At 39.0% G+C, this 16,477-nt stretch overlaps 1 protein-coding gene across 3 annotated transcripts in view; it reads left to right on the top strand.

The window, feature by feature from the left end:
• The window catches only part of LOC118197664 (cell adhesion molecule Dscam1-like), a 927,954-nt gene that overhangs the window by 903,038 nt on the left and 8,439 nt on the right, over window positions 1-16,477 (top strand). For 2 of the 3 annotated variants that reach the window (XM_085816876.1, XM_085816875.1), the window contains exon 24: window positions 2,198-2,352. In XM_085816876.1, coding sequence (XP_085673002.1) covers window positions 2,198-2,352 — 155 coding nt within the window. The remainder of the gene's footprint in view (window positions 1-2,197; window positions 2,353-16,477) is intronic. The other variant, XM_085816877.1, reaches the window with a different exon arrangement.

Here is a 16,477-nt window from a genome sequence, read left to right as displayed (position 1 = left end):
ATGCTTAAGTGATTCAATTAGTTAATTACATTTTGTAAATTTATCCTTTATTCGATTGCTGCTGGAAATCGTAAAAGAGACATTAAGTGGCTCTTGGGAATTTAAAAGGCTGGATAATTTACAGTCCGTTAGGAAAACTAGATGAATTCTAAGACATTTGGGAGAGAGTTTAAGCGTTATTTAAGAAGACAAGTACTCTTTAATTGCAATGGAATTTGTTTCTTAATTTCATTTGCGAAATTAGAGCACTTTATACGAACCAAATTAAAACGTATTTACAGAATCGCCTGTAAACTAGTCTGACCATAATTGGAAGTCAGAAAGAAGAAATAAAGTTGTAACTAATATCAGTATATACTTCAAAATAAATTGCAATTCATATGTTAAATATTTATGGTATTTCTTCAAAAACGAAGTGGTTTTAATGAGGAACAAGACTGAGTTATTTAGAAACTAAAGATAAGGAGAAAACAAATTGCATATAATAAAATCTCATACACATAAACTTGACATTTTGTAAGTACAAATTGTAACATTCATTTCTTACATTTGACAAAGTATGAAAGTAAATTTAATAGTATGAACATTATACTTTAAAGTAAATGTAAATTAATTTATTTTCTTTTAATATAAAATTAAGTAAATTATATTTTGAAGTAATTTTAAGATACCAAGTACTCGTATGAGATCCAGAATGTTTACAAAAGGACAAGGAGTAATTATTCTCTTATAATTTGGAACTAGTACATAACCCTCAAAGAGTGAAATAAAAAAATTAAATTAAAAAAAAACTTTCAAAATTAATTTAAATAAAATATTTTTTGATAAATCTTGCTTTACTACTTTCTACAATCACTCTCACTTCACATAATCGTTCTAGATAATAAGAATCAATTTTAACAAAATCTAATTCGAAATGAATTTCCGAAGACTTCAGATGATCAGAAATCATTTCCAGATGTTATGTTCTAAGAATCAGTAAATTCCTTTTTTATTTGGAAAAGTTATCATTTATAAAAATTAAATAATTATTATTTATAAAATCATTTTATAAAATTATTATTTATGAAATGTTTTCTTATAAAATTACTATTTATTAAGTTAATTAATGATTAAAAGTTATATTGTAAAATTGTTAATATAATTATTATTTCTAAAAAGCACTTTTTGTTATTATCTTTCTGCCTTGACTTTGCATACGTTATATCTGCTTATACATACTGCATATTTATAATATCATTCTATATTTTAATATATGCCAGTGTTTCCTTTCATTATTGTGTGTTTTTGTACGGTATAATTTATGCATCACCTGATTTAAGATATGTTCCTTGTTTGAGAAATGAATTTTTAATAGGTATATACTTCAATGCCTCTACTTATGTGATGGAACCTTCAATATTTACTTTTAATTTTAAATAATTTCGATGCTTATTAAAATTTTTTTACGAAAAATTTCGGTTTTTAAGTAATGGCATTGCAAGCAACGGCTAATTGCCTAAGGAAAGAGACTGCTTCCTGAAAGTGTGTGTGTGAGTATGGCAAAGCCTCGAGGGCTATCTGCCTAAGAGGAGGGATACCTTCGTGGAGGACTTTCTAAGGGAAACTGGCTCGTATACACGTTACACATGGGGAAAACCACGAAAACGCCCATGCAGCCAGCCCGTTCGCGGGATTCGAACCTCGGACCGAACTACCAGTGTTTAGCGACTTTACCGCTCGGCCGCTGGTGGGCCCCCTTCCTGAAAGACTTTCTAAAGGAAACTGGCCTATAATCACGTTGCGTAAGAGAAAAATTGTTTAAACTCTCATGCAGTTGGTACGATCGGCAAGTATTGAACTCACAAATCGAACTGCCAGGATTCAATAGTCTGTTTAACCGCTGGCGGGCGATTTTCATGATTGCAAATGTGTACTTATGTTGGTTATAGCTTATGTTTCTAGCCCATGTCTTTTAATACGGGAAGTTAATATCTATGTTAACATCTGCAAAATGATCAAGTGATAATGATTAAATGATTAAATACTACCAGAAAGAAAAAATGTAGAACATTTTAAGAGCGTGATAAATAAATTATTAAAACAAAAATAACATAAAATACAATTTTCAATTTATATCGGTTAGAGTGATAATTTTCATATTTCACAGTTTATTTTATGGAACAAATAAAATTAACACCATTAATGTGTATTACAGGATTACTATTAGAAGCCGAGCAGAGGAACAATCAGGGTAATACCACAACAACCAAAGATGGGGGAATGATGGTGAAACTGAACGAAAACGAGACAGAAAGACGCACATCAGGTGAGGATGATGACATGCTCATGCAGCGCATCCAGAAATATCTAGTGAGCAATATACTGCAATCAGTAGTGTAGTTATTATAATTTTTACTTACGGTTTTTACCACGTGCATGTATGCTAACATTAACGTTTTAAGTTTATCACCGAGCATATAATAAACATTTTAAAACATACTTGGTAACTATTACAATAACACTTATTTAAAAGGAATCTACATTCCGGTAGATACTACTAACACTACGATATTTAATAAGATAACTCCATTTCTACTTTCCTGTAACTTGAATCTTGCCCGCTGTTACCTTTGCCTACTGCTACACCCTAGGCTTCAAATCATTTAATGTTGTTGATATTGCTGTTTGCATTGTCTGCTGCAGCTTGAAAGTCGTCGCCCAGTCTGTCTTCTAACGTGCACTGATCTTATCATCGATCATAAGATCGATATTATATATTTATAAGGCGATCATCATATAAATATCATCATACTATTATATCTTTTATAAGGTGATGATAACTTTATAAGAGATATCAAAAGCCTTATTCTTTCCTTTTTTTTCCCGAAGCTCTTCGCTATTATTGCTTCAACAATTGCTTCAGCAATATTATTGCTTCAACTCAAAGTCCAAAAACAATTCTCTTAATAAGACGTAAATGTCTACTACGTATCCATTTTTTAAAACTTAGGGGAATCCATTTTAAAACTTTAAAACTTTAAACGTATCCATTTCAAAACTTAGGGGAACCAGCGTTATAACTCCCTAAGGCAGGGAAAATTACATGAACGCTTAAAAACATTCCAGAATATTGTGCTAAATAGCTAGTGGAAAACTATGCAAATAAATATGGTATGCAGTTTTATTAATTGTACAATAAAACACATAAAATCGTGAATCTTAATAAGAAAGTAGATTAACACTCTAGTTAGTCAAAACTTAAATACACTGGTGTGCAAAACTTTAGCAACAGGTGTTCTTTTTGGCATAACTCCACGAAAAATCATCTGAGAGACATGAAATTCAGAATTAAGAGACATTTTGTATTTAAATGATGACGAAAGCGTAATTGCTCTAAAAATGAATAAAATACAGTATGGAATCAAACAAAAACAGGCTTTATTGAACTCATAGTATCGCTACACATGATTGTCTGTACAAGAGGAAGAACAACAAGCAGGTGTTCCTTAGTATGGGATATGCCCTCCCCTTACTGCAATCGTTGCTTCGAACGGTCTCTCCTTACTCAGCACCAGATTGTCCAACAGATCTTGAGGTAAGAGTGCCCATTCCTCAATCAGCATCTGTTTCAGTTGTTGGGTGTTCCCCGGAGGATGTAATCGTGTCACAAGCGTCTCCCCAAAGCACACACATGTTGTATGGGGTTTAAATCAAGGGAGCACGCTAGCCAATCCATTCGAGTGATATCTTCATTTTTCAGTAGCTTCTGAACAGCAAGAGTTCGGTGTGGCCGGGCATTATCATCCATAAAAATGAAGTTTGCTCCAATGGAACCTCGGAACAGACGCACATGGGGAAGGATCCCCTCCTGACGATAGCGTTCTCCGGTTACAGAAAATCTGTCGAAAACGTGAAGCTCCGTCCGCCCGCTCAGCATAATACCTCTCCAGACGAGATCTTCAGGACAGGTGACAGGTGACAGCAGGACAGGGCACCCGGACGGCTTTCTATGACTACTCGGGTATTACCCTGGCCCTGCAACCATCTTGTGTCTTCACAGTTGTAAGATGCTTTTATGTTTATTGCAGGTGCCCTATTCCGGCCTGCAGAGGTCTATGCCCATTTTTTCTAGTTTGGCCATTATGCATTTAAGCTTTTGCCGCGTGCTTCGATGTTTTATGAGAAGGCGTTTGAAAGGCAGAACATTGGTAGTTGGGAATTTTATGTGCCATTCTGCTGTTAAAGGGCACTCCGTGACATAATGGTCTGGTGAGCCCACGTTGCCACAAACACACATATCAGTTGTTGCTAAACCCCTTTCTGCAAAGTACGTCGGAAAGGGGCCGTGGCCTGTTATATATCGCGTGAGGTAGGGCGATGAGATGAGCCGGTCCACCTCTACCTTGGGCAGGAACTCATGTGCTCTGCGGCCTTGCGGGATTTGGTCCCATTCATTCTGCCAGTTTCCAATGGCGGACTCCTCTATTTGCCTCTTTAGGCATGACCGGAGCAGGAGCACCTGAATCTGCTCCGTTTCCTCATTTTGGGCAGCCTTCTTGGCAAGAGCGTCTGCTGCTTCATTTCCCTGGATTCCGGCGTGCGCCTTAACCCAGGAAATTTGGATTCTCATTGACTTTTCTTGTAGACGGAGGACTTCTTGCAGGTGCGAGATTAGTGCGGAGCGCTGGAGAGGGTTGTTGATAGCATAAATGCTTGACAGGCTGTCAGTAAATATCGTAGCTCGACTCTGCCGTGTGTCAATTGCCCATTTCACTGCCTTTGTGAGGGCAACTACTTCCGCTTGGAACACTGAGTTCTGTGCTCCCAGACGGTCCTTCCATTCCTTTGCTATGTTTCCATTTATATAGGCTATATAGGCACTGCCTACAGCGTTATCAATTTTTGACCCGTCTGTATAAAGCACGGCCCCTGGTCCGTCTAAGCGCGGGGTTAAAGCTGGTGAGTGGAAAGTCCTTATGCCCAGTCCATATTCCGACGGATGTGCGCTTAGTTTGGACCTGCGTGTTTCGTAGACTTCTGGCAGATAGCATGTATCCCCATATGTGCATGGCCGTTGGAGTTGCGTCACCTTTGCAATTGAGGCTTCTTGCTGCGCTTTGATTGGGAGCGGCATAAGCCCTGCTAATACCGAAGCGGCCGCAGTCGACGTTGTCCTGTAGGTCTTCGTTATGGCCAGGACAAATGGTCGCTGTGCACTACTTAGCAATTTTGCCTTTCTGACTGTCATCGGGGCTGCCCAGATGGCTGCTCCGTAGGTTAGGACCCTCTCCGCGACAGTGGAGTAAAGTATCTTGTAGATATTGGGCCGAAGGCCCCAGTGTGGGCCTTGCATTTTTTGCAGATTGTTTGCGATTCGGCGAGCCTTTTCTCTTTGGGCTTTAAGGTGAGGCAGCCTGGTGAACTTTTCATCCAATATAATACCCAGGAGTTTTAGTTCTCTGAGCCTTTTGATGGTCTTCCCATTAAGCTGGATGGTTGGGTTTCTTATTAAAGTTTGGCCTGGCTTATGATAAATTATATATTTCGATTTTGCCTCAGAAATTATTAGCTTTTTCTGACATAGCCGAGAGAAGGTATCAATTACATCATTGCAGTTTTGCTGCAGTTCATCTCTACTCTTGCCGCCCACCACAAAGGTCGCGTCATCCGCAAAGGCTACTATCTGGGTATGGGACGGCCATTCGTATCGTAGGATGGAATCGAAAGTTGCATTCCACAAGTCTGGACCCGCGCACGCGAACCCTGTGGACAGCCTTTTGTCTGGCTTCTGGTTATGACACCGCCAGTGTGTGTTACTATGAACTTTCTATTGGACAGGTATTGCTTGAAAACCTGCAAGAGGTTATCAGGGATCCTTGACTGGTGCAGTGCCTCTAAAATTGAGGGCCACCACAGAGAGTCAAATGCGCTTTGCAGGTCCAGACTTAGGACCGCTGCATGCTGTTTCCTTTCATGCAAGTGGCTGATATAGTCTCTTATCTTTGATAGGGCAGCAATCGTTGAGCGTAGCTCTCTGAATCCATATTGTGCGTCAGAGATTGCCCCACTCTGCGTCATATGAAATTTAAGCCGCTGGACTAGGAGCTTCTCATAGAGTTTCCCTATTACCGGGAGAAGACAAATCGGCCTAAACGAGGATGGGCTGTTTGGATCCTTTCCTTCTTTCTTAAAGAGCACAACCTGCCCCGTTTTGTAAGGTTCCGGAAAGCTTTGCAGTGCTAGCAGTTTGTTAAAATAACGCGTGAGAAAGCCGGATCTTGCTTTATGTATTGCTTTCAAGATTGGATAGTCTATTGAGTCCGGACCAGGGGCTTTACTTTTCGGGAGAAATTTGATCGTTGCGGAGACTTCCTTCTCCGTAAATGGCATATCATCTGGGACAGATGTGTGCAGCGTATACGCCTGGTGGTCGGACGGATCTGTAATATCCTCTTCCGGAAGTACGGCGTCAAGAATTGTCCTGAGCGTGATTTCTGTTATGTGTCCAGCCTGCTGCCCTGCAAAGGCTCTTAGCTCCGGTGGTCTGTAAACTTTGTTCGAAGCTATCTTGTGGAGAGCACCATAGACTTCTACATTCTTAGTACAGAACTCCCTCCAGCTGGCAAGTTTTGCGGCTGCAATTGCCCTTTTGTACTGAGCTTGCTCTTTATTATAAAGAACACTAAGGGCTTGCCTCCTGTCTGGGTCTCTTTCGCTCTTCATCTTACGCCTAAGTGCCCTGGTGCGACTGCGCTGTGCACGGAGCTCTTTCGTCCACCAGTTTGCCACTCTTAAAACTTTTGGTGATTTCAGGCGTAGGGTGGCATCACAGATAGATTGAATATCTCGTATCATACTGGTGGTTAAGTCGTCAGCATCCTTTATGTTCTGACATTTCATAAGTGCCTCGTCCACCTGCTCTAGTACTGATCCTAGCCTGCTTACAAGTTGTTTTAATTTTCTGCCATTAGTTCTATAACGCTTGTTCATAAACTGCGCATGTGGCTGACCTATCTGGAACGTTATATAGCGATGGTCCGAGTTTGAGGGAGTGTCACTTACGGTCCAGTGCTGTATTTTCTGAGCCAGACGCACTGTTGACAGAGTGATGTCGGGCCATCCTTTTCCCATTTGGGTCTCGAAGGTCGGCAGACTGCCCGGCACGTTATGAAGAATGAGTCCGTTGCATGCAATGAAGTCCACAACTTCTCTACCTCTTGGGTCTGTGGTCGGATATCCGAAGTCCTCCGCATGAGAGTTAAAATCTCCTGCCAATACATGGTGTGCATGCGGGTAGGACGTAAGGATATTCTGCAAGGCATCTAATGTGGGAGAAACGTCTACTGTAGGTGGAATGTAGACATTCGTGACCAGGACACTCAGTCCCATAGCCTCGACTGCAATTGTGACCATGTCTCTCGACTTTGCTAGCACAACTGGCAACCATCTGCTGTGGCAACAAACTACTGCCGCTCTTGTTCCCTCACTTCCTGAATCCTGGATGACGGTCCATTGGAGAAGAAATTCTGCTGCTTGCCCTGCATAAAGAAAAGGTTCTTGAATTAAAAGGAAGTCCGCCTCTTCCTCTATAGCATATTGCACTAGCTGTGCAGTAGCCGCGCGCGCTCTTTGGAGGTTGATTTGGACAAACTTGAGCACATTGCTTTCCTCTGTTCTTGAATTCACTTCCATTGCTTTTGTAAATTAATTGACTTTTAAGGTAAAATTACTAACTGTGAAAATACTTGACTTGCTTCCTAGAGAGTTGCGCTTGTTATTAAGTGAACTGGCTTATGTAGTAGGTAGACGATGCCTTGCTTGCTGGGCTATTAAATTAGTTGTCCTCGCCGTAGTCAGTATGTGCTTTAATCTTCTGGATGTGCGCATGGAATGTTGGGCAGTTTGCTGCGTACGCTGCATGGTGTGTATCCACTTTAACTTTTGAATCTCTGTTTGCTATGATGCAGTTAATGCATTCAGGGCAGTCCGCCTTACATTCGTTAATGTCATGACAGCCTCCGCAGTAAGCGCAGTAAGGCCTGTGGCAGCAGTCTTTCGACGTATGTTCCAGGTCCTGACAGCGGAAACAGCGCTTGGCTCCTGTAAACTCGTATATACTATGTTCCCTCCATCCTTGGAACAATCTTCGTTTGGACATGAGGACATGAAAGGCACCAGGGGTACATTCAATCACCCACTTTGTGGCTCTATTCCTTCTGTCCGGGCGCTTGAAGAGGACTCTACACTCTTCATTCCCAAGATTGCAAGACTTTTGTAGCATTTCTTGTACTTCCACCTCCGAGGTGCCGTACGGTACATTGTCGATTGTGCATTTCGGTGTTCTCTTCCGTGGTATACGCGTGCCTACTGTATCCTTTAGGTTATCGTGCTGAGCTAGGAACTGACTTATCTTCTGTACTTCATCCTTGTTGTTGCATCGCACCGCCACACCTCCACTACTTAAGTTCGTAATGCCCCGAAGGTTGACACACAGATCTTCAATTTGGACATGCTTTTCTAGTACCCCGCGTATATCCGCACTCTGTTCATCCCGTTTAGGGAGGATCAGCAGTGTCGGCATGTTCGTGACTTTCCTTTCCCATCTCCGCTTTACCGCTTGCGCGTACGTAGGTTGGCCATCTTTACCCTCTATAACCGGGTGCTCATCCTGCTGTATAGTATCTTTGCTTGCATGGAGCTGCTTCACCTGTCTTTTTGCATTTTGCTGAATCGAGTGAGCAAGTTCACAACAAAGAACCGTCGACGTGTTTACTCCTATGTCTGCTAGGGTTGGACTCTCTGCAAGGTGTGGGCCTCTCAAGGCTAGCGTTTCCAGAGCGTCCAGAGCACATAGCAGTCGCTCACGAAGATCTTGAGGTAGGAGGAATTTGCCCCTTCTATGAGTGCTGGCTGTCTTTCTTATAAATTCGTAGAGCAGGTGAACTTTGCCTTGATGGTCTTGGTCACTGTCGAGTATCTCTTGCGGATCGAAATCCGACCTTTGCATCTGAGGCTCTCCTTCCGACTGTGCAGATGAGTTACGTGTCATTCTTGAATCACCGATACACGTTGAGCACTTTTCACTTAATAACACATTTATATCACTTTCACGTTAACACTTGTATCACCTTAATCACTTTAAATCAGTGTTGATGGAATTCACCACGTAATATCCCTTTCACGTAAACACTTTGGATCACTTTTAAATACGTTAAAACACTTTAAATCACACTATAAATCACCGTTGACAGAACGTAAAATTTTAAATCACTTTTCGCGTAAATCACTTAACACTTGAAAACACTTTCACCATACAGTATCAACACTTAATAACACTTTAAATAACTTTTCACCTGTGCCACGTACATAACTTTCACGTTAATTTGACACAATAACACACTTTTCCACTTTAAGAACACCACATAAATGCCTTGTATATTATTAGAAAGTTCTGGAATTATTGCTGGGTTGGATGTAACAGGTACATTTTAATACATAAATATTGAGTGCTATAATCAATAGTGACCAGCAAGTAAATTGAAGACACGTTAACACTTTGGATCACTTTTAATCACGTTAAATAACACTATAAATCACCATTGACGGAATGTAAACACTTTAAATCACTTTTTGCGTAAATCACTTAACACTTGAAAATACGTACACCATGCAATATCGAAACTTAATAATACTTTCACGTTAACACTTTAAATCACTTTTTGCATAAATCACTTAACACTTGAAAATACGTACACCGTGCAATATCGAAACTTAATAACACTTTCACGTTAACACTTTAAATCACTTTTCACCTGTGCCACGTACATAACTTTCACTTTAATTTGACACAAAAATATACTTCCACTTTAAGAACACCACATAAATGTCATGTATATTATTAGGAGATACTGGTAATATTGCTGGGTTGAATGTAACAGGTACATTTTCATACATAAATTTCAGTGCTATAATCTATAGTGACGAGCACGCAAATTGCAGACACGTTAACACTTTGGATCACTTTTAATCACGTTAAATCACTTTAAATCACACTATAAATCACCGTTGACGGAACGTAAACACCTTAAATAACTTTTCGCGTAAATCACTTAACACTTGAAAACACTTTCACCATGCAATATCAACACTTGATAACACTTTCACGTTAACACTTTAAATCACTTTTCACCTGTACCACGTACATAACTTTCACGTTAATTTGACACAAAAACACACTTCCACTTTAAGAACACCGCAAAAATGCCTTGTATATTATTAGGAAATACTGGTATTATTGCTGGGTTGAATGTAACAGGTACATTTTATTACATAAATGTTGAGTGCTATAATCAATAGTGACTAGCAAGCAAATTGCAGAGAAATGCGCTTGGCTGCGATACTTCTTCTGTGCATCAGCTGTACACTATAGGTAGTTCTGCGGAGTAATCCAATTGATAAACACAGGCACAGAATTAATTAAAAAGCACACACACACTGCATTAATCACTATTGTAGAAGACGATAATCCTAAGTCCTGGTAATGCCGGAAAAACAGTAACTTTTGAAGTAGCAGACCGATCTTCTTCAAATTTACAATCTCATACAGCCCATGGCTTGAATCAGAAGAATCCGTTTGAACAAAATCGCTAGGCCAATTAGGGGCTTAATTAGCGATTCGTTTAATTGCCTCCAGTACCTCTTTCTCCCTTTGTTGACAACAGGAAATCACTCGGGTTAACAGGCGACGGGGGGTCGAATGCTTCTAACTGACCGTAGGGACAGGGAAAAGGTCAAAGTTCACGGTGAAAAACTTGTAAAAGCAATTAAAAATCAATTACTCGGCATCCATTGACCGCACACATACATAATTACTGTCAAATTGCTCAGCGTAAAATACCGCATCCGACGATACTAAACACCAGTGACATCGGGCAACGGCGGCTGCTATGCGAATCTGGAAGCACAGTTCGATATGAATTACCACGTGCACGACGCGTTGAGGCAGTAATTAGTCTCTTAGTAATTACTGGATGATCCGATCTTGACGAACTTGGTGTCTAATTAAAGCTGAACGTCTTGGCTATACATAGCAATTAAAATTAAGACAATCCGCTGAATATTTCCGCTTCTAATGAGGAAAATGCCGGAGCTCATAGAAACAACCTACACTCGTCCCTCTAGGCGGGTGCTTTCTCCTGATCTTCAGGACACCGTAACGGCATCTTTCCGTAATGTTACCGATCAAACCGTGTCCCGACCTCTGTCCAAATCAATTTGTGTTGAGAATCGCTTGTGGCACTAAAACGATTCTCATCCGTAAGAAGGATACGACTCCATTGATGAGATGCCCAGTTTTCGCGCTCCTTGCACCACTGTAAACGGTGATGACGATGGCCAACTTTCAAAGGGATCCAGCGTTCAGGACGGCAGGCGCATAGGCCATCTTTGTGAAGGTGTTTGGACGCAGTAAACCACGACAATTGTCGTCGCCCGTTGCTGTTCACAGTTGTTGACTGGTTTCGGACTCTTTTCTCTGCAGGACTATATATCGGTTATTTGCTGCAGCTGTTTTCCTGGGACGGCCTCCACCAACATTTCTAATAGCTTTACCTATGTTATGGAAGGCTTTCTAAACGCGCGAAAGGCCACTTTTGTTGATTACGAACTCATCAGCAATAATGGTCACACTTCGCCCCTACTCCAGATTTTCGATCATTCTTCCACGTGTGAAGTCATCCAGATCATTTCTTCTAGCCATATTTCACGAAAGAACTCCCTATACTTGCAGTGAATGTCTTTCATTGCATCTCCATCCTTTCTTTTATGGTAATCTTGACTTGAGCGCGCTGACCTTACGCGTTTTGTGTACGCTCACGTAGCCTGTGACGTTTTTTCTTGACATTTGCATACGCATGACCTATTTACTGAATTGCATGTTCATTGTACTGAACGCAAGAACTCCTTTACTACAATTTCATGGCTATCTGATTAAAATTTACATTGTTGCTTAAGTTTTGCACACCAGTGTATTACATATGCTGCACAAAGTTTAATTTTCGAAGCAAACGTTAATGGAACAATAAACGCTGAAACGTCAATTCCTATCCCATTGCGTTGGAGTAGTGCATTGGTTATTCAAAAATTTATTTTAAACTTAGTATTAAGTATGAGTCTGATACGTTCAAAATTTAATTTAAACGGTAAACGCTGCTTTATATAGTTTCTTACGATGAAAATTTAATTTAAACGGTAAACGCTGCTTTATATAGTTTCTTACGATGAAAATAATAACAATAGTAATTTCGTCCTGATATTCTTTTGTGCGCAATTCTAATATATTTTTTTTATATGGAGGAGTGTTCTGATATTTTTTATGCATAATATGTACCGTTCCTGAATAAAGCCACAACAGTGCACTTAGGTTAAAGGACAATATCTTGCGCTTGAATTAAGACGTAAAAGCAAGTAATGAATATTTTTATAACTGGTTCGGAATAAAAAATATTAGAAGAAAATTGTATTTAATGAAGAAAGCAAGAAATGATGTTTGCTAATTTCTAATCAGGTAGTGTCCTTCAGTAGATGTGCCAATTATAATGAAGCATTCCAGAAAACTGATTTGTCCGCCTTTTCGTGTTAAAGGCCGTCAGTTGTTTAAACGACACCTGTTTGTTCTAGCTAATATGCTATCAATAGGCCTTCTAACGTAATTTCTACAGGACTATTGAAGGTTATTGTAGCAGAGTCGTTTCTTTGGTTAAATGATTGTGGCAAAATACGTAAGTGCTGTTTGCTTAAAGGAAGGGACGTCCCGTGGAGGAAATTAATCTTCTAAACTAAGCTGGACTCGAAAAAAGGCCCTTTCTTTATAAATGAGGGAAATATAAAGTATAAATATTGTGAAAATACAAATATTTACCTTATATACTACAAAAACCACAGAAACCCATGAAGCTAATCCCATCAACCGCTGAGAAGAAATTTGGGATAATTTACTGGTTTTGTGTGACTGTATCTACTCGACCGCCTGTGGCCAGTTCTGAAATACATAAATGATTTTCTGTATTCATTTTACTTTTAAAAATTTAGAACTAGCTTATTGATAATAATCTTTTGCACTTCTAAAAAGAATTAACAATCTAATTTTCTGAATTAAATAATAGTAATCTTACGATAAAAGGGTTACCATTATAGTTTCTCCAGAAGTTTATAAGAAGTTATCGGATGGGAAAAATTCCTTCAAATGGGAGACATCGCAGCGTATTTATATCCAGGAGATTCTTTATTGTTTACTGTTCACTATTGCACATTGTAATAGTTTTTAAATGTTGAATAAGTGTTGCCTCGTTTTCCATTCCGCTACCCAAGCTGTGTAATACCTTCTCTTAATTCTGACAGCATTTAAATCTGCACTGCTAAATGCACGGAAACGTTACGTCTATGGAGTTTATGGAAACGTGTATGGAATTTGTGGAAATGTTACGTGTATGGAATGACCATACAGTTCACGCGTTCGCGGTTGGCAGTAATTGTATGAGATATATTAGGAAGATATATTCGAAGTCTTAAAAACACTGATATATTTTTGTGATTTATATTCTCGCTGTTTTATAACACTGAGAATCATACCCTCAAAATGTCATAGAGAACCTTATTCGTGGCATCATTCATGAATACCAAACCTGCATTTCAAACTGAGAAAATAAAATACGATAGTAATGAGTTCAATACTGCGCATTTAAATTTGAAAATTTGGCATGGTAGAGAAACCTCGGTTCGCGAATTTAATTTATTCTTGAAGTCCGTTCGTTATCCGAAATATTCATAAATGGCAACAATTTTCCTCTTAGGAATTAATGTCTGTTAATTAATCTGTTCCTGTACCACATATAATTGTTCATTTAAAATTTAATTAGAGTATCTCGTACATACGTTCATAACCCAAACCTATAGAAAGCATTAAATCTAAGTTTAAAAAAAAAGGAAAACACAATATTAAACAGATTTATAATGATTGAACGAAAAGAGTGAAAACCACAACTAGAACGTGTCCAGGAAGAGAAAAGCAAATGTTATTGTTTACAGGACGAGTCTCTTTTAATGAAAACATTAGGTACTGTCTTTCTAGGCATCTTACTATTTTCTTAATATCTTTGGGCCCTACGACTTTGCTTGAGACTCACTGGGCCTCAATTTTACTCAAAATGTATCCAATGCAATCTCTTGTCGTGTAGATTTAAAATTGTAATAGTAAGACATGCCATTGTCGCTGAAAACCTTGTCTGCTTCCACTTTATTAGGGTAATAACATTACATAAAACTTTTCCCTAACCCCTTTTTGCACAGATTTCATGGATATCCTTCTGTGTTACTGCTTCTGAAGTTTTTCCAATTCTTTCTGGTTGAACTTGTTCGTGTGGTGTCCTTTAGTATCTTTTCTACATCTTCACTGTTAATGTGGTCTATGGTTTTTCATAAAGAGAAAATATCATAGATAACAAATAATCTCTTAGTGTCAAAGCCCTTAAAATCTGTGCCTGCAACACGAATTTTAACACAAATCATAATTTACTTTATGGTGACTCATAGTCCTGCAAATCTTCTATCAGGCTTTGCAAATAACAGTTAAGCAACAGAAAATATTAAAATGGACGATTCTGATTAACTAAACTCTGAACCAGAAATACCTCAAAGTAACTTTGAAAATCGTTTGTTCCTCATTTGAGTGTTCGTAACTGAGGACATCTTTCGTTGTTCGTAAATGAAGACGTCTTTCGTTTATGTTTAGATAATTTGTTCGGGATAAGAGATTTACGTGATCAGAAATTCCACATTGTGGTGAAAAAAAAATAACATATTCGTTAATTTATTTTCTATTGTTATATATACACCATAGTCGCTTCTCGTTATAAACCTACCGTGCACATTTCACTCGGTTTTATGAATCATATTTTGCTTTAATAGTTGCATTTGTTTTGAAGCCTTGAACAATAATGTACACCTAGTTTTCGGTTATAAAATTAACAAAACATTAAAATATTTTCTTTGAACATTTGCATTGCAATATAAGAAAAATTATATTGTTGCGTTCTACGGGTTCTTGGATTTGGAGTAACTGGCGATAACACTTGATGAAGAATCAAAACATAAGTTATTCGCCAGTACTACATAGGATAATTTCAAAGACACGTTTAAAGTCATCGAAAAACTACGTCAAACACGCCGAAACAATGAGCAACACAGCCTTGAGACTACAACGGTGAAGACAGTTCCACGGCAAAGTACTAAAGTGCAGATCCCCATTGGGTTCGGTTGCTGTCAAGCTGATCTCTGAACTCAGAACACTACTACTGAACTCAACATATTACTCTACTCAGCGTATAGGCTTTTAATGTATCTTCGAAAACATCGATTTATCTAGGAAACCGCTAAGAATGAGTTCTAGAATGTTCTAGAACTCATAGAATCGGCATATCGCCAATTTGGTCGCCAAATGGGCGATTCCGCGCCAAAACTGGCAGCTCTGCTTATCAGGTTCAATGTTTCTTCTAACCTTCTTCGGAAACATACAATGACCTGACTAGGAACAGAGAGCTTACTAAAGCTATGTTCACTAATTGTAGTAAGTAGACAGGATACAGACGAAGGGTATACAAGACCCTTTATTTTTTCTTTATATACAATGACTTCCGTACTTCGGAATACAATGACCCTCCACTCGGGGTCTAACGTAAAAGGTATAAAAATAAAACTAAACTCTAATTTAACTTTAGAATAAGATTGGCCTTATAATAACAGGAAGCGTATGTAGCACAGAGACTGTGAACACTACAATACGTTTAATTTATCAAGAGGATTAAAACCTCTGGCCTGGAAGGCAAATAGCAACTGCGTAACTTCTAAGGTAAGCGGCCTGCTTCGAACTCACTGCTTCCTCTCTCCTGCTTGGCAAAAAGGCCACACTTAAATACTTGGCGTTCGCCAGACAACTTTGCATAAAATCCTTCACGCTTATAATTCTGGCCGGAAGTAGAAAATAAAAAGTGATAGTAAAGATTTAAAATAAAATAAACGTTAGTCAAACTTAAGATCCTTACATGCTTTCTGGCAACCCTAACCCCGTTTTGCTTGGAAGCTATCTATCCGTGTAAGGATTTATTTTATTCTAACCAATTGTTTTTAGTTTGACTTTCCTGTCCCTCCTGATTTTAGTTTCCTGCCGGAATGTAAATTTTGTAATGATGTGGTATCCAAATTCTAAACGTGTTTCAGAAGCAGTATTTAAGCTGCATTTCAGGAGTTCAAAAGTGCAGTAGTAGCGTACTTAGTTCGAATGTTTATGCTGCGAATTTGAAGTTAGCTCTGTAGATTTATGTCTGACACCTTTCAGTTTATGCTGATACTCCCGGCTCGGCTTTTCTGTGTGCAGCCGATTTAGCGTTAGTTAAGCCAGTCATTAGATGTCTCAATTTACGAGTGATTTGTTACATTCTTA

This window comes from Stegodyphus dumicola, chromosome 5, assembly GCF_044657685.1.
Source record: "Stegodyphus dumicola isolate Sdum_Otavi_A_Nest chromosome 5, ASM4465768v1".
Taxonomy (NCBI): Eukaryota; Metazoa; Arthropoda; class Arachnida; order Araneae; family Eresidae; genus Stegodyphus; species Stegodyphus dumicola.
Note: the sequence above shows the minus strand (reverse complement) of the source record. Positions and strands in the feature narration are given on the sequence as shown.